Source organism: Chionomys nivalis, chromosome 8 (genome assembly GCF_950005125.1).
Source record: "Chionomys nivalis chromosome 8, mChiNiv1.1, whole genome shotgun sequence".
NCBI lineage: Eukaryota > Metazoa > Chordata > Mammalia > Rodentia > Cricetidae > Chionomys > Chionomys nivalis.
In genome coordinates, this window is record NC_080093.1 from 86,214,627 (window position 1) to 86,241,532 (window position 26,906).

At 46.5% G+C, this 26,906-nt stretch overlaps 1 protein-coding gene across 3 annotated transcripts in view; it reads left to right on the forward strand.

The window, feature by feature from the left end:
- Irag1 (inositol 1,4,5-triphosphate receptor associated 1) overlaps positions 1–26,906 on the forward strand; it is a 112,813-nt gene that overhangs the window by 48,897 nt on the left and 37,010 nt on the right. For all 3 annotated transcript variants that reach the window (XR_009057583.1, XM_057778581.1, XM_057778580.1), the window contains 8 exons: positions 3,728–3,828; positions 5,750–5,820; positions 7,796–7,969; positions 8,974–9,051; positions 9,681–9,733; positions 9,914–9,961; positions 10,354–10,965; positions 13,180–13,258. Coding sequence is in view for 2 of the 3 variants with exons in the window: in XM_057778581.1 (XP_057634564.1) it covers positions 3,728–3,828; positions 5,750–5,820; positions 7,796–7,969; positions 8,974–9,051; positions 9,681–9,733; positions 9,914–9,961; positions 10,354–10,965; positions 13,180–13,258 (1,216 nt within the window). In the remaining variant the exon portion in view is untranslated. The remainder of the gene's footprint in view (positions 1–3,727; positions 3,829–5,749; positions 5,821–7,795; positions 7,970–8,973; positions 9,052–9,680; positions 9,734–9,913; positions 9,962–10,353; positions 10,966–13,179; positions 13,259–26,906) is intronic.

Here is a 26,906-nt window from a genome sequence, read left to right on the forward strand (position 1 = left end):
ACAGCACATGAGCTATGAGATAAGCTGTAGGATTGCTTCAATCAAAGTAGAATGTATTTCAGAAATGGTGATTACAGTCAGGAATGCATATCACAATGGTTCATCCTTGGTTCCTGTTATGAGCAAGAGTGGCTTGTCCTCTTTCTCTTTCCCCTGTTAAACTGAATGTGAGCATTCTGGGGTCAGGGGTCACATCTTTCATACATCTATCTTTACCTTTAGCATAGACCTAGAGTATGGTAGGAGCTTAGGGAAGAAGAAAGTAGGGGAGAAATGGGAGGGAGGAAGGGAGGAAGGGAGGAAGGGAAGGAAGGAGGAAGGGGAGAAGATTGGTTGGTTGGCTGAATGGTTGGATGGATAGATGGATGATGCATTCATGGAAGGATGATTGGGTGAATGCCTGGGTAGATGAATGGATGGATGGATGGATGGATGGATGGATGGATGATTGGGTGAATGCCTGGATAGATGGATGGATGGATGGATGATTGGATAGATACCTGAATAGATGGATGGATGGATGGATGGATGGATGATTGAGTGGATGCCTGGATAGATGGATGGATGGATGGATGGATGATTGGATAGATGCCTGAATAGATGGATGGATGGATGGATGAATGGATGGATGGATGGATGATTGAGTGGATGCCTGGATAAATGGATGGATGGATGGATGATTGGATAGATGCCTGAATAGATGGATGGATGAATGGATTGATGATTGGGTGGATGCCTGGATAAATGGATGGATGGATGGATGGATGGATGGATGGATGATTGGATAGATGCCTGAATAGATGGATGGATGGATGGATGGATGGATGGATGGATGGATGATTGAGTGGATGCCTGGATAGATGGATGGATGGACATGTGGTAGGTTGGGTAATTGGATAGTTAGACTGAAGGGAGGAAGACATGAAAGAAGGAATAGCATCAGGGAGGGAGGACTGATGATGATGGTGGATGGATGGGGCTGGCTGAGTGATGTTTTGCAAAGCATGGCCAACACCCATTGTGTACTGCTCCACACTTTTGAAATGTGATGGCCTGAGAGAAAGTAAGGCTAAAGAGAGCAGGAAATTCCAATGGCTGTGGAAATCCGACTTCTGGGACCTAAGCGGACGCTGGCAGAGACGGACAGAATCAGAGTGGGCCCTGGGCACATGGGAGCATACACTGGGGAGCAAGCCTTCCGGATCATGGGGCAAAGAATGCTCTCCGTGGGGTGCATGGAGGAGCCATGTGCCCCACAGAAGTCCTTCCCCTCTCTCCCATGGCCTTAGGACTTGACACTGGAGTCATCATTTTCTTGTAAGTCCCCTGAGAATCTTTTTATTTTGTCTTGCGAGAACAAATTCCCCTCCCAAGGGAGTCCCTGCCTGCCTTCTGGGCTATAGCAGAGAGACTGTGGATATCGTCAAACAATGTGCACCGACCTCCCACCCCTCCTCTGCCATCATTCTTATTGCTTTATCTGTGTTTATTTTGAAAGTCTGTCTAGGGAGTATTAGCTCCATTTGATGTTTATAAACATAAAGATCAGAGAAATGAAATATCTGCCCGGAGGTCACCCGGCTGGGATTCCACTGCAGGTCCACCCAGCCTCTTCCCTGTTCACACTGACCCAGTAGGTTCCTCCTCGTTCCACTGTCACCCAAGGCCACCACAGAAATCACACTCCCCACACTTGCCTGGACTAGACCTGGAGCTGTTCCTAAAGTGTCCTAGCCCAGACCTAGTCATGTGATATTGAAGACTTGAAACTCAAATTCCCATCTATGACACGGTCTATATTTATCCTTGTGCTCAGGAACATAGGAAACTATTGTGCCTTCTTGGGAATTTATGAGTGAAATAAACATTTAAATGTTTCTATAAGATTTATTAGAGGGGAACAAAATGTGACCTGTTGCTTATGATTGAAGCGAGCTTGCTGGAGGTGGCATAGCCCCACAGAAGTTGGCTGACCCCGAGGAGAAGAGAGATAGAGCCCTGGGGAGGCTGAGTCCTCAGACGAGGAAGAGGGACAAGAGCCTAGGCACAGTGCTGCCTCATCCTGCTTCTCTCTTTGTAGCATGATTTCTAATTGGTCTTAATAATAAAAACCTGGAGTCAGATATCAGGGTAAATGCTGAAAGATAAGAGAAGCAGAGTAGCCAGCCACTAGTTCTTACTCTATGAGATCCTCAGACCTAATGGGGTATCCTGTCTGAACAAGTCCTCAAACTGATGTCTTGAGCTCCTGTCTCCTCCCGCCTTATATTCCTCTCTCCACCCAGCCATATCCCTTCCTATCTCCATCTCTCTAGTGTTGGGATTAAAGGCACGTGACTCTCAAACACTGGGATTAAAGGTGTGAACCATCACCATCTGGCTCTGTTTCTTTTTTAGACTGGTTCAATCTTGTGTAGCCCAGGGCGGTCTTGAATTCCCAGAGATCTGTCTGCCTCTTTCTCCCAAGTGCTGGGATTAAAGGTGCATGCTACCACTACCTGGCCTCTGTGGCTAACTAGTGGCTTAGTTCCACACTCTGATCTTCTGGAAAACTTTGTTAGGTCACAAACAAAATAACACCGTGCCTCTTGCTGTATGTTCTGTCTCATCTGGATTTAGGGTTTCTTGGAGGAAGAGACATCCCCACAATGAAGTGTGCAGCATAGAAAGTTAAGAGAATATTGTCCGAAGGACACCAGAAACCAGGGGGAAGTGTCAATAAAGAGACGCTAACAGAGAAGCAGTGTGGCCCAGTGGGAAGGATGCTACCTGGGTTTGGTGTGACCCTGGGGCAAAGCAATATTTTCAATGGCCAGCTGTGCACTCTTGGACTGACTTTACATCTTCTCATTTTAGCCAACATACATCATTTGTTCACCAGGAGAATCATATGAGATGGGCTGAAAGTAAGTAGGGCAGACACAAAAAGACAATTTCTGGAGCTCGAATATTCAGTTGAGACAAAATCCTGTGCACAGGAGTGTTGATCAGCTTTCCTGTGGCAAGAGTCACTTGTGAACAAGAACATCAGAGTAGGGAGACTTCAGACTTAAATATCATGTACACCAGAAAGGCAGGGCAGGCTGAGCCACTGCAGAGGCCATAACAGAAGTGTTTGGGTCCATAGGCTTGAATGATTGGAACAGACCAGGCTAGAATTTAATTTTTCTGACCACGGTTCCTATGCAGAAATATGGACCTGAGAGTGCTTATTGTTCAGTTTCGAGGAAAGCCAAAACCAAGGGGCTGGAGAGATGGCTCAACAGTTAAGAGCACCGGCTGAGGACCTGGGTTTGATTCCTGGCACCACATGGCAGCATGCATCCCCACATAGGAGGGAGGGAGAGAGAAGAGGGAGAGATGGAGAGAGGGAAGAGGGAGGGAGTCAAAAAGATAGAGGGAGAAAGAGAGAGAGAGAGAGAGAGAGAGAGGGAGAAAGAGAGAGGGGGGGGAGAAAGAGAGAGAGAACTGAGGCAGTCCATATGTTCATTTACTTATCTGTAGCTATATCAATGTACCCCACATCAAAATATCACACCTTGAATATATGCAATTTCCATTTTTCAATTATTCCTCGACGAACTGAAACAGACAAACCAGCACACCGAGTTGGTGACCTGTGGCCATGGCCTTGGGAGTCACACTGGGAAACGCTGCAGTTCCACGGCCCCGCATGCTCTCCCCAGCCCAGGCCTAACTCCATTTGTGTTTTGCTCTAAACCACCAGGACTCTCCCTCTGCAGGACCATTTCACAGTCCTCCCACAATCATCTTGACGGGGGATGCCAGTTCACCTGAAGGAGAAACCGACAAAAACCTGCTCAATAGGTATGTGACCGCCCATGCAGATGGGCCATGCTTTCTAAGATGGAGGGATCGAGAGTGTGTTTCTAGAAACGTTCTCTTCGTCTCCGAATCACTCTGCTGATAAAGACACTATCAAAGAGGACTGGGGATGGAGCTCAACTGGCAGCTAGCTTCTTGCTGTGTTGTGTGAAGTCCTGGGTTTGATTGCAAGGATCACATAAAGGGTACGGTAGGGTACTCCTGCAACCCCAGCACTCAGGTGGAGGCAAGAAATCAGAAGTGCAGGGTCATCCTTTGCTACATGGGGAGTTCAGATCCAGTCTGGGATACAAGAAGCCTTGTCTCAAAAATAAAAATAAGTATTAGCAGACAGCTTTTCAAAATGGGGAAAGAGAATTTAGGATTTTCCCCCAATATCTTTTTTTCCCAAAATGATGTTCTGGCTCGTGGATTTGGCCCTGTGAGATTTTAAGAAAAGCACAAGACATCACAGCATGGAAAATTCCCATAATGTCAACCCAGGTATTCCTATACAAACCCGGAAGATGTGGGTCTTTGACTACAGACTTCTGCTGTGGACAAACAAGTCCTCCTTGGAAGATAATCTGTTGGAAGGAACACTGGGTCACCATCACAGGGATGTCATTGTTCCTCATCATGGGTCCCTGCATTGATCTAGCTGGAATAAAGTTGTCTAGGTATCACTTTTAATAATTTTAAAAGATAATTCTCAGGGACAGGGATACAGATCCGTGGGAAGGTGCTGGCCCAGCAAGTCCAAAGTACTGGGTTTTATGGGCCACACCACAGACACTAGCCAGAGAATAATTCTCATAAGAGGGTAATTTTCACAAGAGTATGCATGTCAAACCTTCTTCATCCATTAATTAAGGGCAGAAGCAAAAGAACAGAGTGGATACCAAGGAGGATATAAGAAATGAATATACATGCATAATCAGTGTGGGAGGGGGTGGAAAAGCTGAACAAAATTGAGAAGTCATTTAAGACAGCTTCTTGGGGCTGGATTGGTTCAGTAGTCAAAAGCATACATGGTTCTTGCAGAGGACCTGAGTTTGGTTCTCACCATTCAAATTGAGTGGCTCACAACTATTTGTAACTCCAGTTCCAGGAGAATCTGATGCCTTGGCCTCCTCATGCATCTGTACACACATGCACACACAGAGAGAATTAAAAGCAAATCTTTAAAAAGAGTTTCATGTAGCTGGGCAGTAGTGGTGCACACCTTTAATCCCAGCACTCAGGAAACAGAGGCAGGTGGATATCTGTTAGTTTGAGGCCAGCCTGGTGTCCAGTCAAGGGTACACAGCAAAACCCTGTCTAAAAAACAAAAATAAACAAAACAAAAGCCAGGCAATGGTGGCACACGCCTTTAATCCCAGCACTCGGGAGGCAGAGGCAGGCGGATCTCTGTGAGTTCAAGGCCAGCCTGGTCTACAAGAGCTAGTTCCAGAACAGGAACCAAAAGCTACGGAGAAACCCTGTCTCGAAAATCCAAAAAACAAAACAAAGCAACAACAAAAAGCTTCACGTTTTCAGGGCAGTGAAACCGTGTTCTGATCTTCTCATGCGTGTCTACCAGCCCCTATGCATGTGTCATGAGGTTTCCACCGACGACAGCTCTACATAGAGACTGGGTCCTCTCACACAGTAAATACTGCAGTAAAGTTCATCTCTTGAGAGCGGGCTTGGGTACCTTGAGTGGGCAGCAGAGTGGCATAGAGATTTGCTGAGTCAGTGGGGCTCCAGGGGCTTTGAGGTGAGAGACTAGCATACAGCCTGGGAATTCATCCATTTAACATGCTCCCAAGGGGACAGTCAGAGGGCCTGTGCCTATAAGACGACCGTGAGAGACTGTAGAGGCCTCTCATTTGTCCATCTCCGGGCAGACATTCTAACAGGATGACCACGTCCTGTCTTTCAGAGCTCCCAGCCCCCACCGCAGGCTTTCCCACCGACATCTGAAGGTCTCCACGGCTCCGCTGACTTCTGTGGGTAAGGGCTGGTTCGTTATGAGGATGTGTTCGGGTAGCAAGCATGAGCTCCTTAGTCACACTCGGCCCCGTTCCCTCTCCCCAAGCCCAAAGGTAGAGGAGATCGGCCTCTCCACGTCTGGGTCCAGCTGCAATGATGTCTAGTTTCAGTGTCAGAATGAAAGAGGAAGATGAGGAAGTCAGCAAAGACAGAAAAGTGACGCTCAGCTGTGGGCTCAAGGGGCAGAGTCATGGGGCTGTGCTACTGGGCAGGTACACGCCCAGGTGGGAGTGTGCCCACATGAAAGACTGGTGGTTATGATCCCTGCTGATCCCTGCTAATGGGTTTTCATACCTTCATGGAACCATTAAAGGATAGGGGTCACATAGACTTGGTCTTTGTATTCAGTGTTGATTACACTGTTTAAGGGGGTCGGGAAGTGAGTTGGTGTTGATAAGGGCCCATTTATGGGAGAACTAAGAGAAGGTAGGAAGGGGCCCACTTCTCCCAGCGGGGGAAGGGGCCCACTTCTCCCAGCGGGGGAAGGGGGATGTGCTGTCATTCCAGGGAAAGCAATATCTGAGCTTTCCCTTAAAGATGGACGCACTAGGTAGATGAAGAGGTGTGGATAAAGCAGGAGTCCCACAGAGCACTGTGGCAATCAAATGCCCAGATGCTGTGCCTGGCTTATGTGTCACAACCACGGCAAATTATGGAGCCCAACACATAGTAGCTTGTTCTAGGACAGTGCGATCCTCTTCCCCTCCCCTCCCCCTTCTCTTCCACCACCGTCTCCTCCTCCTCCGTCAGAGTCTGTGGCTCCAGGAACTGTGGGGTCCAGGTATTCGATTGTTTCTTAGCTATTGTACCATCTCATCTTCTTCAATGTGCGAGTCTTCTTCCGGGGAAGACTTTCCACTCATGAGGACAAACGGCTGGCTGCACCTCTATTCTTCAGATTCATCTGTGAAGCCCTTCTTCCCTCTCGGTTCCCACACTGCTTCTCACGAGCCTCATGTGGTCATCGCTAGCCCACCCCTCTGGCTGCCTGGATGGCATTGCTTGACTGGCCAAGGCTGGTTTGGGACCCACTCCCACTCAGCCTTGGCTCTTGAGGCAGAGTTATGGCTGGCGATGGTGATTCAGAGGGCTTCCCCTAGTGAAAATGAAGAGCTTCTGGAAGGGACATGAATGGAGGCAGGGGAGACAGACTGGGAGCCAACCACAGAAGGGCTGGAGTTGGGACAAGGTCTTGGAAGCAGGATGTAGGGCCGGCAAAGTTGGTGACCTGCTTAGATGTGACCCTGGGCACTCTGAGTAGTTTCCATGGGATGAGGCAGGAGGACAGCGTGATCAGACATGGCTGCTAGAAAGGTCACTCTGTAGGCAACAGACAGTGGGGCAAAGAGACTGGCTTGAAGGCAGAGGTTTTGCAGGGTGCCGATGTAATTGTTCAAGTAAGAGCTTATGAGAAGGAATAGAAATGGGGACAGGTTCCAGGGACACTTACAGGTAGATGCTACTCCTGGACCAGGTCTTAGACATGGAAACCGAGGAAGGAAAAGGGGATGCCTGGAGTGACCATTATCCCTGAGCTCCCAGCAAGGAGATAGTGTTGCCCACTCAGCACCCAGGGCACTTCTGGAGAAGGGGCAGTTTGGGGAAGGGTGAGCAGGAGAAAGGTGACCATGGGATTGCAGCTGGGGCTTGGGACAACAGCTCTGAGCTTCGTCCCTAGCTACATAGTGACTAACTAGCTTGTAAAGAAACAGAGCGTGAAGGCAGAGCCCCCTTTAGAGCAGAGTTAGGACAACTCTGGGAACCAAAGTGTACTTCATGAACCTTTCTGATAGCCTCAAGACAGCGGCAGGCCTACTGAGGAAGTCACTGTCTGTCCCCATGCCCTCCACCCCGACATGGGTATATAGCTGAGTTCTGAGGCTGCAGGGCCTCTCAGCAGAGGTGACTCTCACTGGAGCCCATTCTCTTTCTATAGACCCCACGGGACACGTCATTGACCTGGTAAATGACCAGCTGCCGGACATCAGCATCTCAGAGGAGGACAAGAAGAAAAACCTGGCGCTTCTGGAAGAAGCCAAGTCGGTGAGTGAGCGATTCCTGGCCCGCCGCGGGAGGAAATCAAGGAGCAGCCCCGGAGACTCCCCATCAGGTAGGGCAGGACCAGCAGCAGGACAGGTGGCTGCCCTGATCCCCTCTAAGGCCAGGCTGAGGGGAGGGAGGGGGAAGATCACGTTCCCAGAGGGTGGGCTTCAGGTGGCCTGTCCCCTTTGCCTCCAGGTTTTAGAAGGCCCAAGCCTTGCAGAGATGACCCCCTCGAGAAGCCATTGCGCTCAGCTTCCAAAGCACCTAACCATCTCTACTTCAGAACTGTCCTGTGTTTTGCTTTTAGGCCTTCCCCCATGTGTGGACAAATGCCATTCCATATGATGCCAGTGCTTTTATTTGGTCTCAGCAACTCTCCTTTATGAATGCCTAGGTCCTTAGCACTCATGCAGAGAAACCCTGTGTGATTCCCATATGCATTGACCCTTTCATGGCCCTGCACAGCAGAGTCTGGTCTAATAGTCCCACCCTCTCTATGAAGACCCTGGTTCTGTGGTGGGCATCTCCCCAGCAAAGGGCTGAGAAGATTGACCTGGGCCCTGATCTCCAACTCTGGAAAAGAGACAGACTTTGAGGGAATTTCTGGGCTAGAGAGATGATTTTCCCGGGACCCTTTGCTATGCTGTGCTGTGGTCCCTCTCTTTCTGTGCATAAAGATGACATGGGTTTTAGACTAGTCTAACTGCCTTGGAGGACAAGGAGAGCATTGAAATCAGAGTGGTCCAATGATATCCAGAAAGTGCAACCTTGCATGCTTTTACTGTCAAGCTATGCCAGGTCCTCAGTTTCTGGAAAGTTCTCTGAGGTCAGGTCAAGCAGGCTAAGGGATGTGACCTCACATACTGGAAATTACCTGAGGGCCCCTCAGCTAGGCTGGCCATAGCAAAAGTTGGGTTATAATAGGAGCCTTGTACGGCAATCCAGAACCAGCCCCTGACCCTGACCAGGCAGTCCGAGTTCCCAGGGGTGAAATTTCTCTGAGAGAATCATTTGTTAGGTGGCAGAAGTCCTAGCCCTTCACGAATGCCAGCCAGGTGTTTGTTTCCACAGCGGTTTCCCCAAACCTCAGCCCTGGAGCTTCTCCTGCGCCCTCCAGAAGCTGCTCGCTCACCATCTCCACACCACCAGGTGAGGCTGACCTCCCACCCCCTGCAATGAGGAAGATGCACAGGCTCTGAGGACTGGAAACAGTACGGCAGGCAGCAAGAGACAGGCTGAGTGAGGGCAGGGCTGAGGTCACAGGAAGGGGCCTATGACGGGCGCTCTTTCTTCAGAGACACACCACCACAGGTTGTTTTGAATCCTCTTGTTTGGACCACTCTACGTTTGGTTTGTTCTTGTGGTCCTGGGGTCCTCACACATACGCTCTGCCACTGAGCGACATCTCCAAGCCTCGTATGCGTTTCGGTCTCTTCCTTTCTGGGTTGGGCCCAGCCACACCCTCAGGCACCAGAGTACCATGTGGGCAGCCTGCCCTTGTCAGTGCTGGAGGACAAGCCCAGAACCCTATATGCACAGATGCTTCCTGGTGATCAAACCTTCAGGTCGTCCCCCGTGACTCAGTTTCCTTATTTGATTTCTATGTGATTCAATGATGGCAGGTGAGCAATAACAGTGTTTTTGGCTGCCAGGCCTTACAATGGATGGCTCAAGGAGGTTTTGGGGGGGGGCAGGTGGGGGAGCCAGGGGTTGATGTTAAGGTGACAACTACGGAACTTAGGTGACCGGCATCACTTATCTTTGCTGGCCCGTTGCAGGTTTCGACACGTGCAGTGGTCCGCAGTCCCCTTTGCCGGGAGGACCACCACAGGTAACGACACACCTGTGCTCCTTCTATACCAGTAGGTCTCTTGTTCCTAGCATCCTAGGACTCTCTGTAAGCCCCGAATGAGGGAGGTGGCGGGGAGGGGACGGGACATTTACATCCCGCTAAGCTTCAAGAGGGAGCAGGCCTCTTCCCACTGCTGCTGACCTGTGTTTTCTTTCTCAGCAAAAGGGGCATGAGGCCGACATCTCCTCATCTCACCTGGGAGAGCCTGTGAGTTTGTGCTTTGCTTGCTCTGCAATGATCTGAATGTGGGAAATGTTGTCTCAGAAGCCTACGCTGGCCCCTGGGCAGCCTGCAGATGTGGGGGCGTGGGTGTGAGTAGAGGATGGGTGCTGGGCAAGCAGGAGGCGCCTCTGTCTTCTGAGGTGGAAGTGTGAGAGGGAAAGAGGTAAGGCGCACACCCCAGAAGGGTGATTCTGCACCCCCAAATCCAGCCACAGTCAGACATGAGCTGTTCATCTCAGCTCAAGGTGCAGGAAAGCTGGGACTCGCCTACAAATACATAAATAGGCCTCTGGTCCAGGTTCTGAGTCTCCTCAGCCTGCCCCCAGGGTCCTCCTCAGCGTGCCCCCAGGGTCCCAACTCTACCTTGTCTCTTGCAGATTGTCTCCAAAGGGCTAGCCGACCGGAAGCAGAATGACCAGAGGAAAGTGTCTCAAGGCAGACTGGCTCCTCGCTCTCCCACACTGGAGAAATCCAAAGAACTTAGAGTAGAGCAAAAGGAAAACTTTGATCCTCTTCAGCATCCGGAGGCCACGCCCATGGCTCAGGCTTCAGGAGCAAGTATCAGTGGGAAAATGGCCCTGAACAGCCCCAAGTCTGGCCCTGCTGAGACAGAACTCGGGAGGCAGCTCCAGAAGACAGCCAGGGAAGGCGGCCCTCTGCCCCGAGGTGCAGTCCAAGGCTCAGGAGGAACTGTTTCCCCACATCCGCAGGGACAAGGCTCTGCAGGAGAGCCTGTGGGGCTTAAGGCTGGTCCCAAAGCTGAGCTGCGGCCCCCTGTGTCCCGCCCCCCTTTGATACGGGGAGTCTCTTGGGACAGCAGTCCTGAAGAACCTGGTCCCCTGCTGCAGAAGGTACTTGCCAAACTGCCTCTGTCAGAGGAAGAGAAGCGGTTTCCAGGCAAAGCCAAGTTAGCCAAGCCGCCTGGGCTCAAAGACTTCCAGATACAAGTACAGCCGGTGCGCATGCAGAAACTGACCAAGCTTCGGGAGGTGGGTTCCTGCCCCGCTGCACAGTGTGGCCATGCCAGGTCCCCCATGAGCTACAGACTTTCGCACTCATGCTGAACTCTGGGACAGGGCAGCTTTGACTTCATGGAGTCCCAAACTTCTTGATCTTGAGAAGCCGGTGCCATCAGTGTTACATCTCCATAGCAGCAGCTTCGGGTGCCTTTTGCTCCTGCTAATAGATAGAAGCCAGCCTAAGACATAGTGGTCACACTTAGCCACACTTCAGGGGAGGTTGGCCATATGGACTCCTTATCCTGAGCTGTCTTCCTCCTCTGACTAGAAGTGGTGACAAGAGCCTTTGATGGAGTATCTGGTCATGACTAGAATTGGGCAAGACCAGGATAAGCAGGCTTTCTTTTTGTAATGGTATTCAGCCTGCCTTCTTGGTACCTGTTGACCAAGGGCCTTAGACCCAGGAACTACTATGACATTGTCGACACAGGACTGCTCCTCCATGGTGAATTTCTCCCAGTGTCCATGGTGTCCTCAACTTCCACTGGTCATCAAGCTAGGGACAGTGGTCAGCCAGGGGACTGCCCTCCTGCACAATGAGTGGTTATGGAGCGGCAGAGGGGAGATTGTAAAAGGGATAAACAAGTCCCAATCCAGTCCCTTCTCTCTCAGAAGGCCAACGTCAATCCAGGTCAGGGACTGGGATCCTATAGATTAGGGCCTGGAATAGGGCAAAGTCCCCTGGCTCTTCTATTGAGGGAGTGAGGGAGAGGAAGGAAGCGAGGGTCTTAGCACTCCGGCGCAAATGAGAATATCTACGCTAGCAAGGACACAGCCTAACTGGCCACTGTGCTGTTCAGACGGCTTCTGTGAGGCTGAGGAAGTGGCTCAGTTGGTAGAGCGTGTGCACGCCAGCACGTACAAAGCCCTGGGTTCTCAGGCTCACATTAAATCACGTGTGGTGGTAGCTCAGGCCCATTATCCCAGAACCAAAGAGGTGGAGGCAAGAGGATCAGAAATTCAATGCCATGATCACATACATAGTGGCTTTGAAGCAAGTCAAAGATATATATATATATATATATGTATATATATGCATATATATATTTGTATATATGATAGATAGATAGATAAATAGAAAATCATGATCATCTCTGATGTTTTGGGGTCGAGACTTAGGAAGATTAACAATTCACATAGAACCCCCATCCTATAATCCAGAATTCAGGGTACCTGGTAGCTTAGAACAAGTCCAGGCAGAGTCACCCACCCTGGGCCACATCCCACATCTGTGAAGGCAAGTGGAAATGAAGGGTCAGACATCTTGAGATTCACCTTCATGGATTTCAAATGCTGGGAGAGTAAGCCACTACCAGAATTCCCCATCCCCTTAGGTCACACTCACTCAGCAAAGGAAGTTGCAGAGAGCCTGGAAGTTCATGCCACTGCTGGTCTGGCAGCTGAGCACACACACCTCACGCTGTCCAGTGTGAAGACAGCTGATGTGAACCTCTGGCTTGCTGAGTATATCAGCATGGGGATGGCCTCGGTTCTGTTTGGAGCCTGAGTATTCTCTTCTGGCATCTTTCTTCCTCTTTTACCCAGAGGCCAGTCACTCAAGAGGCTTCTGTCACCTGGGAGGCTGAAAACCATTAGCACCAGGGACCAGGAGAAAACTCAGGCACCCCACTAGAGGGCCCTAGTCTGACAGGAATTGGCTTAGAGCGAGAATGGCCTCTTGGGTCCACCCTCAACCTAGGTCTGCCTGCTCAGTTCCCCAGGCAATGGCTCTCAGGCCACAAGATCATTGAGGAAGGAGTGAACAGAAGAGCAGGGCAGGACGCTGCTGCCAGCTCTGAGTTCTTCTAGACTTGCTCCCAGAAGCGGTTGCATGCATATCCAGGACCTTACTGTCCCCAAAGTCCTTAGTCCCTAAGGACTACACAGTCCCTACACAGTCAGGCTGGGCAGCTCATTTCCCTGAGGCCCAGAGCTCCTTTAATAAGCAAGTCATGTGGGAGGTAGTTCTTAACCCAATGGTGGCATTTCAGGCCCTTTTATGGACGGGGAGAGGACCTTGTGCCCCTCTGGCCTCACCATACCTTGTCATGCCAATTCACCCACTCTGGTCACTGTCCTTGGACGCCCATATAAGGCTGAGTGGGTACAGAGGCACTGGGGACCAAGAAGAGCATCTAGCCTGGTGGCGTCATCTGAATTGTGTTTCTTCCTCTTCTCACCAAGGAACATATCATGATGAGAAACCAGAACCTGGTGGGGTTCAAGCTTCCTGAATTGAGTGAGGCTGCGGAGCAGGACAAAGGTAGGTTGCTGGGGCCTGCTTGCCCTCCCTCCCTGCCTACCCTCTCCGCCCGCCCTCCCTGTCTGTCCTCCCTGCCCACCTTCCCTGCTCGCCCTGCCCTCCTTGCCTACACTCTCTACTCTACCTCCCTGCTTACTCTCTCTACTCTCCCTCCCTCTCTGCCCTCCCTCCCTGCCTACCCTCTCTGCCCACCCTTCCTGCCTGCCCTCCCTGCCTGCCCTCCCTGTCTGTCCTCCCTGCTCACCCTCCCTGTCTGTCCTCCATGCCTGCCCTCCCTGCCTGCTCTCCCTGCCTGCCCTTCCTGCTCACCCTCCCTGTCTGCCCTCCTTGTCTGCCCTCCCTGCTCACCCTCCTTGTCTGCCCTCCCTGTCTGCCCTCCCTGCTCACCCTCCCTGTCTGTCCTCCATGCCTGCCCTCCCTGTCTGTCCTCCCTGCTCACCCTCCCTGTCTGTCCTCCCTGATTGTCCTCCCTGTCTGCCCTCCCTGCTCACCCTCCCTGTCTGCCCTCCTTGTCTGCCCTCCCTGCTCACCCTCCTTGTCTGCCCTCCCTGTCTGCCCTCCCTGCTCACCCTCCCTGTCTGTCCTCCATGCCTGCCCTCCCTGTCTGTCCTCCCTGCTCACCCTCCCTGTCTGTCCTCCCTGATTGTCCTCCCTGTCTGCCCTCCCTGCCCACCCTCCCTGTCTGTCCTCCATGCCTGCCCTCCCTGCCTGTTCTCCCAGGACTTGTTAGCCCACTGAGTCGAGAGCATTCTGAGGGTGAACAGTGGATTTCCCATCAGTATTTGTGCACAAATGAGGGAAGCCGATTGACTAGCCCACTGAGGCAGAGCATGCCCAAGTCTATCTCCTTCCTGCCACTACCCCCTCCAGGCCTGCTAGTGACAGTGGGTCTGGAAAGTGCCCGAGGTCTGAACTTTTGACATTGCCTTTCCCCTCGCACCCAGGAAGCCACCCAAATAGTTCGGTTCCTCTTTTCAAGACACCAGGGCTCCCTCTTTCTAATCTGCTGTCACCACCAAGTCCGTAACCCAGCCCTGCCCTGCTGGGTGGCCACACATCCCTTCCTCCAAGGCTTTGCTCTCCACTGCCCCCCACACTGTACCACACTTCTCTGAAAATGAGGCAAGAGGCCAGACCCTCCCTGTTCCTGCCTTAGTCTGTTCTTCCCGAGTTAACGAATGCCCCAGTGTGAGCCACAGCTGTTCATCCTGGCTCTGCCGCTGGCTGAACAAGCCGCCTGGCCTCACTGGACCCAATCCCAGCCCTCACTCCCACCCCCACCTTAGAACACGGGGTGGTCATAGTTGCTTCAAACCTTATCAAGAAGAGCACATGAACTAAACTCTATTTACAATGTGCCTAGAGCAGTACGTGGTACGTCAAGATCCCTAAAGGAGGGGCCCCAAGAGCCAGTATTTCTGTCTGGGGCTACATTTCTGTGTACACACGTGTGTCTTCACACATATTGTAGGCTCCATGCTTACAATGGCTCCTGGCCCTAACAGGCCCGGAATAAGCCTTTATGAAGGAACAAATGGATGAGGTTGTAAGAGTTCACAGAGGAGTTTCTGAGGTAGTTGCATAAAAGCAACCTTAACCAGAGTGCTTCAAGATGGTCAAAGGAATGAAGGTGTTTGGAGGGATGCTTCTAGAAGGGCAGGCTCTCTGTAGACACTCAAGGCCTTGCCTCTGTGCTTTGTGTATGCTCTGTTGCCATCCCCCTCCCCTCTGAATCCTTGTAGCTGTGGTGAAGCAGCGGGCAAGTCTGCCTGCTCTCAGATGCCTCTTTCCTTGATTATTTGGTATTGATGTCTATGTCTCACCTTTGCTTCCGTTGGTATTTGTTAAGTGGTGATGTATAGAATGTTATGTATAGTGTATATATAGAATTAACTTTTCCGTTTTAATAATTTTCAGCCCGCGGTTTAGTGGCTTTCAGTCCAGTCGTGGTATATTGTGCAGCCGTCCTCACCGTCCATCCACAGAACCTTTTCATTGTCCTCAGTTGCAATTCCACACCCACGAGACACCAGCTGCCCATGCCCCCTCCCCCAGCCCATTGCTACCACCATTCTGCTTCCCCTTTCCGTGCCTTGTGCCTTCTCTAGGTCCCTCACATAAATGAAGCCATACACGGTTTGCCCTACTTCTTTTTAATGCCATTCCAGTGAATTCTCTCTAGCATTTTGCAGACTCAAAGTCATTTGAGACTCAGATTTAATCTTCTCCCAGGAAACTAAGAGGAGGAATTTTTGCTTTCATCTTAGAGTTAGAGAAGCTGAGGCCCGAAGAGCTACTGACCTCGTCACATGGTTTTGCCTTCACAGGAACACTTCTGACACACGTTTTAGCTTCATTTCGTTTTAGACAAACTAATCCAGAGGCCAGCTTATGGGGAGCAGGGCAGTGACTCCTGGACCACTTTCTCGAAACTTCTGCCTTTCTCCTGTGAGCACTAGTGGGCCCAGGCTTCATGGGGCGCCTCTGGAAAGGCACACATCCCCTCACATTGTCCATGGCTGGTGTCAGTCATCTAATTGATTGCCACATGAGCTTATTCTGGGTATTATTGCCAGTAAAAAGTTCTGGGCTGAAACACCATGACTAACACCTACTCAACGCTAGCCAGGCTCCCAGCGGTAAAATCTCCAGGAAAACAGTTTTTAAAGAACTGAATCACTTTTTTAAAAAAAAAAAATAATTAACCATCTTGAGCCAGGTGTGGTGGCAAATGCCTTTAATCCCAGCTCTTGGGAGGCAGAGGCGGGAAGATCTCTGTGAGTTCAAGGTCAACCTGCTCTATGGTGAGTTCTACGACAGTCAGGGCTGTGTAACAAGACCCTGTCTTAAAAAGCCAAAACAAACAAACAAAGTAAGAAACAAACAAATAGACAAACCGGCTTGGAACTAGGGAGATGGCTCAGGGGTAAGAGTGCTTACTCTACAAACATGAGGATCTGAGTTCGGGTTCCCAGCCCCAATATAAAAAGCCAAATGTAGCCACAGCACATGCCTGTAACAGCAGAGCCATGAGAGGGGAGACAGGAGGACTAACGTGGTTTGTTGACCACAAGGTGTAAGGCAAAGAATGACAGAGCAAGAGCACTCAGCATCTTCCTCTGCCCTCTGTACATATTCATAGGTATAAACCACATTTATAAATACACATACACACAAAACATTAACCATATTTAGAGGTATCCTTCTAAATATGTATTTCTTCACTTTTATTTTTTCTTTAATCAAAACACTAGAAAAACCTCTCAAGATTTTCTATACATGAGGCTGGAGAGATGATTTAGCAGTTAAGAGCACTTGCTATTCCTGCAGAGGACATGGGTTTACTTCCCAGCACCCACATGACAGCTCATAGCTGTCTGTAACTCCAGTTCCAGGGCGCCAACACCTCTCCTAGCCTCCTCCAATGCCAGGCACATATATGGTCCATATGCATGCAAACCACTCACACATAAAATAAAGAAATCCTTTAAGCAGCTTTTATACATAGCCCATCACAGCTTTATTATTATTCTTTCCTGGGTTTATCATTTTTCCAAAGTCAGTTTGATTGTAAAGATATAGCTTCCTTTTGAAGACTTGTTTCATTGAAGTTACTATAACTAATTAGATGTATTTAGATTTCATATTTATTGCTGACTGGTTCATATTTCCTTCTGTGTGACCAATTCTATTGTAAAATATTTCAGATGTTTATAGTTCTCCATCTGCTATAAACAGTTTTGTCTTTGTGCTTGTGGGATTGCTTTGTTTTATTTTATTTCTTTTTTTCTTTTAAGGAATTCCCTTGAGATAAATTCTCAGACTTAAGAATCTCTGGATCAGAGTGTAGAAATACCTTTTATCAAATGTTCCAAATGTTTGTGTGTGTTTTCCTTCTAAGCATGACAGTTTCTGAATTTTGTTTTGATTTGATCCTTCTGGCCAGAATAAAGTAGAGTAAGAAACAGGTGATTAATAACAATGACAATTATAGCCAGGTATGGTGGCTGATCATGGTTGTCAATTTGACTGATCTGGAGTCAACTGAAATGCAAGCCAGTGAGCAATGTTCCTCCAGGTTCCTACCTTGAGCCTCTGCCCTGACTCTCCTCGATGATGATGGACTGAAACCTCTAAGCCAAATGAACCCTTCTCTCCCTTGTCTCGTGGGCCAGTGTTTCATCACAGGAGCAGGGAAGCCAGGTAGAGCATGAGGCACGAGGGCACACGCCTGTAATCCTACCAGGCAGGAGGCTGGGGCAGGAGGACTCCAAGTTGAGGCCATCCTGGGCTTCGGAGTGACTCCATATTTCAAAACAAAAAGTGTAAAGCATGACAGTTATAATGTTATTATTATTATTGCTGTAAAATAACCTTTTTGTTTTTATTTCAGTTGATTTCCTAGCATGCTCAAAGCTAAATTTTTCTTTCTGGTAGCAGCTTCTCTGCTTTATATCTATCCATTTGGGGCCTAGATTATGTTTTTGGCTGTTAGTAATATATGTGACATCTGTGCATAACATGTGAATGCTCCTTTGTTTGAATGTTTTCTCTTAATGTTTAAAATTATTTTATCTTATTTTACAATATGGGCATTTTGCCTGCATTTTGCCTTTGCACCACATTTGCCTATGCACCACATTTGTGCAGGGCCCACAGAAACCATAAGGCATCGGAACTCCTGGAACTAGAGTAACAGACAGTTGGAGGCAGCATTGTGGGTACTGGGAATTGAACCCAGATTCTCTCCAAAAGCAGCCAGTACTCTTAACTGCTGGGCATTTCTCTCCTGACCTCCAGTTCCCGAATAACCACTCTGAGGCTTCATATTAATTACAAACTGTTTGGCCCATTAGCTCAGGCTTATTATTAACTAGCTCTTACAACTTAAATTAACCCATTTCTATTATTCTATATTTTACCATGAGGCTCATGGCTTGTTACCACACATCTTGCTTCTCAGACAGCTGCTGGCATCTCCCAGATTCCACCTTCTCTCTCCCTGTGGCTCTGCTTAGATTTCCCACCTGGCTCTATTCTGCCTGGCTATTGACCAAATCAGCTTCTTTATTAACCAATAGTAATAAAACATTCACAGAATACAGTAGGGCATCCCACATCACCTCCTCTTTTCTGTCTAATTAAAATTAAGGTTTTAGTTTAACATTGTAAAATTACATATAACAAAACAGGTACCAAGCAAGAATTACAGTTATAATATTTAGTCTATTTGTATTTGGCAAAATTAAAGAAAATACTCTATTATCTATCCTATCTTTGTGAGTCTAAAGTTTTGTATCTAATTTATCTTTTTATCATAACTAAGGAAAGCTATAATTATAACTACCTAGTCTTCAACTCCATCAAAGACTCCAGAAGGATATAATATTACCTAAGTAAACAGGAAGTGCATTGTAAGCAACTTTCAAAACTCTATAAATGACAGAGACATCTTGCTGCCTGGACAGTCACTCAAAGTTCTTCTGTAACATTGGGGCATCCATCTTCAGCCTATAAGCCTAGTGTGTCTGACAGACTTCAGTGAAGCAGAAAATTTGAAACTCTCCTGCCTTTATTGGCAGTTTGTCAGTCATTTCCCCCTGTGTCCTGCAGAATGTCTAGCAGACTTTTTCATGAAGCAGGAACTCTGAAGGACTGCCTCACCTTGTTTTGGCAACTTCAGCAGTCATTTTCCTGTGGGTCCTTATGTTCACTGTCACATTGTCAAGCAGTCCAGTCAAGAGCAGTTTCTTGCCAAAATGACTAGTCTTGCCACATTGAAAGCAAACTCCATAAAGAGTTTCTTCTATGCCCACCATCCTCTTAAAGTAATTGGTACTGCCAGGAATGGATGTCTCACATCCAAAAAATTTAAGTTATTAAAACATTTTAAATGGCCTTATTCTATAGGTCTTTGAAGTGTTTAAAGTTTACCTATTCATCTGAAACATATCTCTGTATATCTGGAAAACCTAACTAACATGACTATAAATTTGACTATTAGAGAAGACTATTAATTTGTATTTTTTAACTATACATTACACTCTTAAATGCCCTGCATAAGCATAATACCTTAACCAAGAGTAGAATATATATATATATATATATATATATATATATATATATAAATAAAATAACAAAATTTATCTTAAATTTGTGTCAGTAAACCAAAATCCATACCTATTTATTTTGAGATCAACAGTCGTTTTTTGGATTAAAGTAGATTCAATAGTCTATCTTTTCACATCATTTCTATATCTTTCCTGAGCCATCTTTCCAACCTCCAATATTTAAAAACTTTTGAGCTTCCTTATTGCTTTTTAGTCAATTAGTGGAGATTTTAAGTGTAGAATGAGCTTAGAGTAGAGAATTACCATAGAAGGTAGAACTAGCAATTGCAACTTTTTCTTTCTTTAGGTGCACTCAGGGATATTACTAGCTTCGTATCTGTGGAATCATATTTATCCAAGGTCATTCATTTAAGTTTTAAATTACATAGTACTTTTAGATGAACATAAGTAACTGTCTAATAGATGATAACTTTTTGTGAGTTGTAATCTCCTTATTGTAAAGTTTGGTTTTACTCACATGTTTTTTTTCTTTTTCTTTTTCTGCCACTGACCATTCACTCTTAATAAAATAAATGCCTAAAAAAACCTTTTGAGCTTATTATAGGTGTGTATGTGCATACATGATATCTGTGGCTGCACATGCCTGCTTCACATATTTATATAGTTTCGTTTACTTGTGTTTATTTTGCTAATACCACTGACTTCATCTTTTTATTGCTGTTGTATTTTGTTTTTTGGACATGAGTTCTCACTGTGTAGCCTGAAACTCATTATTTAGACCAATATTATTAGACCAGGGGTCTTGAATGCCCTCTGAGCTTCATTTTAAGATATAGGTATTTTAAGACTTAAGAGTTCATTACTCCAAAAGCACTTTAATAGTGTTTGTATTTCTTTGTGACTTAAACAGTCATATGTTATATTCCTATCTATCTATCTATCTATCTATCTATCTATCTATCTATCTATCTATCTATCTATCATCTATCTATCTATATGGGAGCAGGGGTCCTATTTGTTGTTGTTATGTTTATTTTCTTTTGTTTTATATTGTTTTAGTGGGGGGTTTTTGTTTTTGTTTTTCTTCCTTCCTTCCCTCCTTTCTTTTCTTTTTGCAACAAAGTCTCATTCTATAGCCTGAACTGACCTGGAACTAGCAATCCTTAAGCCTTAGCCTCCTGAATGCTGGGATTACAGATATGTGCCACCATACCCAACTTGGTTCTGTTTCGTTCTGGTCAAGATGGCACATTTTAATCATGGATTTAATGAGACTATGCTCTATTGTGTAGTGAGATTAGTCCTCCCTTGCTACTTTTCTTCTGCAATGTATGTGTTAGTATTCTAGACAGAATCAAATCAAAGATCATAGAATGAGCAAGGAACTAGGAGACAGGAATCTTATGCACCGGAAGTGAATGGGGTTTTACGTTCCTGACATCTACATGTCTCCTCCACATTTGAATTTCCACCATCTTGTGCACCTTGCATGCTGGACTCAGAAGGACTGTCCAAGTTTTATTTGCTTTACAGTTTATAAACCGTTAGTTTACTGACATTTAGTTATCACAGTTGGATCTATTCAGATATTTCTTTCATCTCTTCCAGGGTGTTTGTTTCATGTTCTGTGCATATGGCTCCTGCTACATTCTGCATTACCTTGTTTCTCTTGTTTGTTGGTCACCAAGACTCTAAGTTCACTGGATTTTCTGATTGATCACTAGTGGTGTGGATGAATGTAGCTTGGTAGTGCATACTTCCTGCACAATAAATATTGCTACTGAATGGTAGAATGCTAACTCCAGCGATGGTTAGAGTGACAGAAACTGGAGTGATCGCTATGCGTTGGACGCTATGCTGAGTATCCCACCCTGTTAGACTCAGCGCTCACAATAACCATGAGAAGCAGCCTTACTGTAGTCGAGGGACACACACAGAGGTTGAGGCTTATGAAGGTCTTGGTGGTGTCTCTGAACTGCAGAAGCAGGATCAGAATCCAGATGTGTCTAACTTCTAAGACTTTTGACCCCTTTGCAGAACAGCTTTCCTTTTTGAATTGACAGCTCAATCTCCTGTTACTTTTATCTTCTCTGGTTCACCAGGTCTTAGTTGTCCTTCTGCGCATGGGAGGCGACGTGCGTCTCTGCACCTCTGTGTGCATTAGTAACTTGGCAACACTCTCAAGCTTGATAATAGAGATAACGAGAACATTTTGTCTTGTTTCTGTTTTTGAGTGAATTTTAGTGTGCTTATTTTTCTCTCAAGAGTCATGCATCTTATTAAATAAATGTACTATTTAAAACTATATTTCTATGATCTGATATAAAGTATATGTAATAATTATAAAGCATGGTATTGTCTAGATCTCTCTGTCACTGTGATAAAACACGAACCAGAACAACTTGGGAGCAGAAAGGGTTTATTCAGCGTCTATGTCCTAATCACAGGCCATCATTTAGGAAAGTCTGAGCAGGAACTCAAATAGGAGCAGAGGCAGGAACCATGGAGGAAAGCTGCTGGCTTGTTCAGCTTGTTTTCCTATACCAGTGAGGATCACAGTGGGCTAGACCTTCCCACATCTACCATGAATCATAAAAATGCCCCTCAGAGATGTCCACAGGAAAGTCTGATAAAGATAATTTATCTGCTGAGATTCCCTCTTCTTAGATATGGCTCATTTGTGTTGAGATGAAAAAACTAACCATCCCCGGTACTATTTAAACCTTTTATTTTATCTATAGTTATTTTATCTATAGTTATAATTTAAAATTTTTACATATGTTTCTTTCCCAAGTCTTAAAATTAGTGCTGAAATCTATCAAATATATTCGTTGAACAGATTACATACCATTCAATTTATTTAGTGATTTTCCATTTCTTTCTTTTTTACGGGTATTTTTATATTTTCTTTTATAGACACCACCCAAGTCTGTGTCTGTGTTTGTTTTGTAATATCTGCAACTTTTCTTGGATTGGGTAAAATAAAATAGAAACTGTTGGCGCCCAGGGACTCCAGACTGTACTACCATTCTCTCTACAGTTATAATTCCAGAGTAAGGCGTTCAGGTGCTGGCTGGCTTGGCTCCACCCAGCCATCCAGGGACGCTTTTTTTTTTTTGCTCTTTTGCTGGGCTCTTGGGCAGCCTTGGAGTCGCATGAGAGGGGAAAGAGTGAGAGATTCCAGAGCAGGGTGTGGACTGTAACGCCCTCTTCCTGCTTCAGCCCTGTAGTGGCTGCACCGACAGCAAAAGAAGCTGGGAGTGCGGCTGCCAGCCTGGTAGCCATTCTTGTGCCGCATTCAGACTCCTTCCATGTGGACAGATTTAGTGGCTGGCTAGGCACCTGCCACAGCATCCTGTCAACTTAACCATATACCTATGGTTCTCACTTAATGTCTATGCAGCTTTAAATCTTTAAAATACAGATTAAAGTGACATATACTTATTTCCCATCTTTTCTCTCTACTATAAACAGTGGTTAACAGATGTTCTCGTACATATTATAGACATGCTTATTCTCTAAGAAAAGTCATCCTATAAGTAAAACGGGTAAACTAAAAGGTTCACACATGTATGTGTGTGTCTAGTCAAACTTTCCCACAAATTATGTTAATCTAAGTCTACACAGCCTGTAGGAAAATCTTACTATCTAATATTAATGGGCAATCACTGAGTTTTATGAATAGGTAGTGAATTTGACTCCTAGAAGCACCCAATTTTAAAAAGAAACTATTCTGGAGAGTTGTTTCAGTGGGCAAATGTGGGTACCTAATCCCGTCATTCATGCACACACACACACACACACACACATATGCATGTTCACACACATGCATGTACACATGTACAAAACATTTTTTTTTAAAAAAACAAAATTAACCCTGGTGGGTGTTCAATAAATGAACACCCCCTCCTGCATTCTCTCAGGCCTAGGGTGCGGGTGACTAGAAGTTTTGGTTCCTTCATTTGCTGATGCTGGGCCTTGGGTGGCTTTCTTATTCTTTTGGCACCTCAGTTTGCCTGCCTCTGCAGTAGGGATAATTATGGCCCCTGCAGCTTTCACTACACAGGTGTCCTGTTCTGTGGATCCTAGTCTTTGGTTCAGTTAGAACCTGACATTCATTGTGGTGACTGTTGCTGGCCCATGGAACTCTATCTTGTCAACCATGTGGGACAGGGCAGCATTGGGCTGCAGCCATCTACAGACCCCTTCCCACCCTGTACCCAGAAGAAAAGGATTAGGAGCGCTCTGAGCTCTGGTTCAGAGACTATTTCCAGGCTCGACTTGAATTTCTAATGAGGCTTGTTGGCCATTCTTGGGGGACAAGATAGGTCCTTATCAGAGCATTCTGGGGTCTTCAGAAGCTTAGCTCTTTCAGTTTCTGAGGATTCCTTTCCCTGATAAATCCAACCTTCCCAACTATTCAACCTGTTCCCTTCTCAGGAAACAGTCTACACAATGTGTTGCTCTTACGTCATTATTCCAAGACAAAGATAAGAGGCTGCTATGGGTCACTCCTTGGTTGTTGTCTGGGGTATGATACAAAAGTGGGGGCTCAGACCATACCATCAAGGAGATGGCCTTGTCCCAGCAGCCACTAGTGTTTCAGGTGTCTCCTAGTGGGACCTTTAGTCCACATTCTCAACTCCTTGACAGCCCACACCACATCCGGAGTCTCTGCAGCACACTTCTGTCTTGGAGGCCTCACTCAGCTCGCAGGATGAGCGCTGGACCCTCGAGGGCCCTCAAGGCTCTGTGGTTAGTGCCTCTCACCTCCTGGGCATCGCCTAGAGCCCCCTCTCAAGCTGTCCACATTGGCCTTTCCTTTTGCAGCTCCTCTGTCCTCCATCTCTCAGCTGAGAACACATGTTACCCTCTTTATGGAGGGGTTTCTTTTCTTCTTTGCCCACTGAGTTGGCATTTTGGATTCTCTAATTAATCTCCATCCTCTTAAACAATAAGAGCTGTGTGGTGGTTTTGCTCAGCAAGGACTCTGTCTTTAGCTCCAAGCCCTCCTTGTCTAGGACATAGTAATTATTCAACAATTAGGGAAATAACTCATGAATGAATGGACTTACCTTCACTATCTATGCGAGAAAATCCAAGCATAGGCAGAGTCATTATAATATGTCACAGCACAACTTTAACATTTGATGCTATCTGAGGGATGGTCGGAAGTCTGAATCAGGATATCTGGATGGTCCTTCTGCATACCCCGAGGTTGGGTTAGTCTGATGTCTCACACAGGGAAGACACCTTCCTGAGAAGACAGATGCAGAGAAATTTATTCTAACCCGTGACTTTAGCCTTGGAATATAGAAGAGAGAAAAAAATTACCTTGTTGCACCAAAAGGCCATTTTCCACAAATACAGAAAGGGTAGGGAGGAAGGGAGAGAGTATATTAGAGGTACCTTTCAAAATAAAAATATTACAATTTAATTGAATTTGAGTTAAAGTGAAGTGAAACTGTGCACTTGCTGAATCTCTGTAATTACTTCCTCCAGAGAGAAGAAATTAGTTTTGAAAGTGTATTAGGAAATACATACATTAAGGGTTTAGAGTTGTGGTGGATTTTTCTGGCATTAATGCTTTGGTTTTGAATAATAACTGTTCTAAATTCTTTACCCAGTATAGTTTGGGTCACATATGGCAAGACACGCAGACCCAGAAATAATTGTCAGGAGAGAAGTTTATACTCATAGATTCCCTAGCATAGTAGGTACAGCACCACCAGGGTCAAGAGGGAAAGGACCAGGGTCAGTCAGGAGGTAGAAGGTGGCTGGGAAGTGATCTTGCTCCTTTACTGGGCTTTTCATGGTAAGGGGTGGGCTAAGCAGAGTTGGTATCCTGAGCAAGCTTAGGATTAGATTGTCGGAGTAATCTTAGCAGACTCTGAAAAGGAGAGATGAGTCTGAGTGTTGGATGCATGGTGAGGTAGGGCGAGGATGAATATTGACTTGGTGTATGAGAGATGGAGAAAACAGATGGTTGAGAATAAGTTCTAGATTGGCTGGATTGGTTTAGATGTCACAGGGACACTCAGAGGAGAGGATCCCCTGGCACTAGATAGCCTGGGAGAGGCAGTCTTTCCCAGATTAAAAAGACCTCAAAAGAGGAGCACTGGAAAAGCAGAAAGAGCAGAACATCTCGTTAAGCATTTTCTTTGTCTGCGGTATCTTCCTGCTTTCCTGTCTCTGCCTGTCTAAATGTTGAATTTTTCTTTGTATGTCATCAAGGTTATAGGATTTACATTCTACTCCGCAAAGTGGTCCAGCTGTCCGGCTGTGGACTTGAATAAAAGGGTTTCACGCTTACCACTAGTTCCTTCCTCGTGGCTGACCATGCCTAAGCATTTTATTTTGATTTATGTCTTGTTTAGCTGTTGTTTGTCATCTAGTGGTTTCCCTGGGAAGCACCAGAGGTGTTCTGTGTCCCCAGTTGTAGCACATTTGACAATGCTGTCTTATTTAGCAGTAGGCTGCATAGCTATAAAAGTCTTGTTAACGCCCTCCTGTGCACCGTTGTCATCCCGCCGTGTTCAGTGCTGTAGAGACGTTCAAGGCCAGCTGGTTTCCAGTGTCCCTTGGCCCTCATGGTCCCTGTGGGTGTCTTTTTCTGTAAGAATAACAGCAGTAGCATTTCTTTATAGACATGACTTAAAAACAAAAAACACCACGTGTATAGTCAATCTCCAAGTTCATCTCCACTCCACTGAGGACAATTTTTTCCCATTATGTCTTTGAATAGCTTATTGAAATGGTCAGTAGGGCTCAACTTAGGACCCACCTCCTTCCATCTATCCTTTATGATAAGTCAATCCCTCTTAACCACCATGCTAATTCAAGTAAAATCATATATAGTTCCTCATTTTTCAATATACTGACTAGTTCTATTTTCAATTTCTTATTCATTCTGTGCTTGATCTTTTTGTTTCCTTAAATAGGAATTGTTTGATCTTCTTGTCTTATTCTAGTTTTTTATTTTGATTTTTTCTTCAGATTCTAATTCCTCCTAGAGTTAGGCATTTACAGTATGTATTTTGCACAGAAATGCAGTTTTGCGTTTTTCTGTGTTTCTTGCATCTCTGTGTCCATCCTGACATCTGCCTCCTGTGTGTTTCCATTCTTCCTTCCCTTCTACGTTCCGTCTTTCCTTCCTCTTTTAACCCTAGTATTTTTGTCTGCTTGCCATGTCATTGATTTTCATTTCAATTCTTTCTGATCCGGCCATTTCTACCTGGGTTTCCCCTCTCCTCTTTATGTGTGTGGCAGGTTAGTTTCGTTCGCTGCCTCCTGTCTGAGCTGGGCTCTGTCTTCCTTCTCGGGAGTTTAGTAGCACACTGGGTGCTCGTGTGTGTGTCTGTGCTGTTCGGGTGGGAAGGAAAGAGAAGCGCAGACAAAGCTGTGAGTGACAGCTTTTGTAGGACTGGCTTTCTGCTTCTTCAGAGTTCAAAACTTGAGTTTATTGTGCCCAATTGGGATATTTCTGCTACCACGGCTGGGGATTGGTGGGGTTTGAAACCCAATTTAGGACAGAATTATAGCAAGAGTTTAAGCAGGTGTCTATTGTTTATACTTGA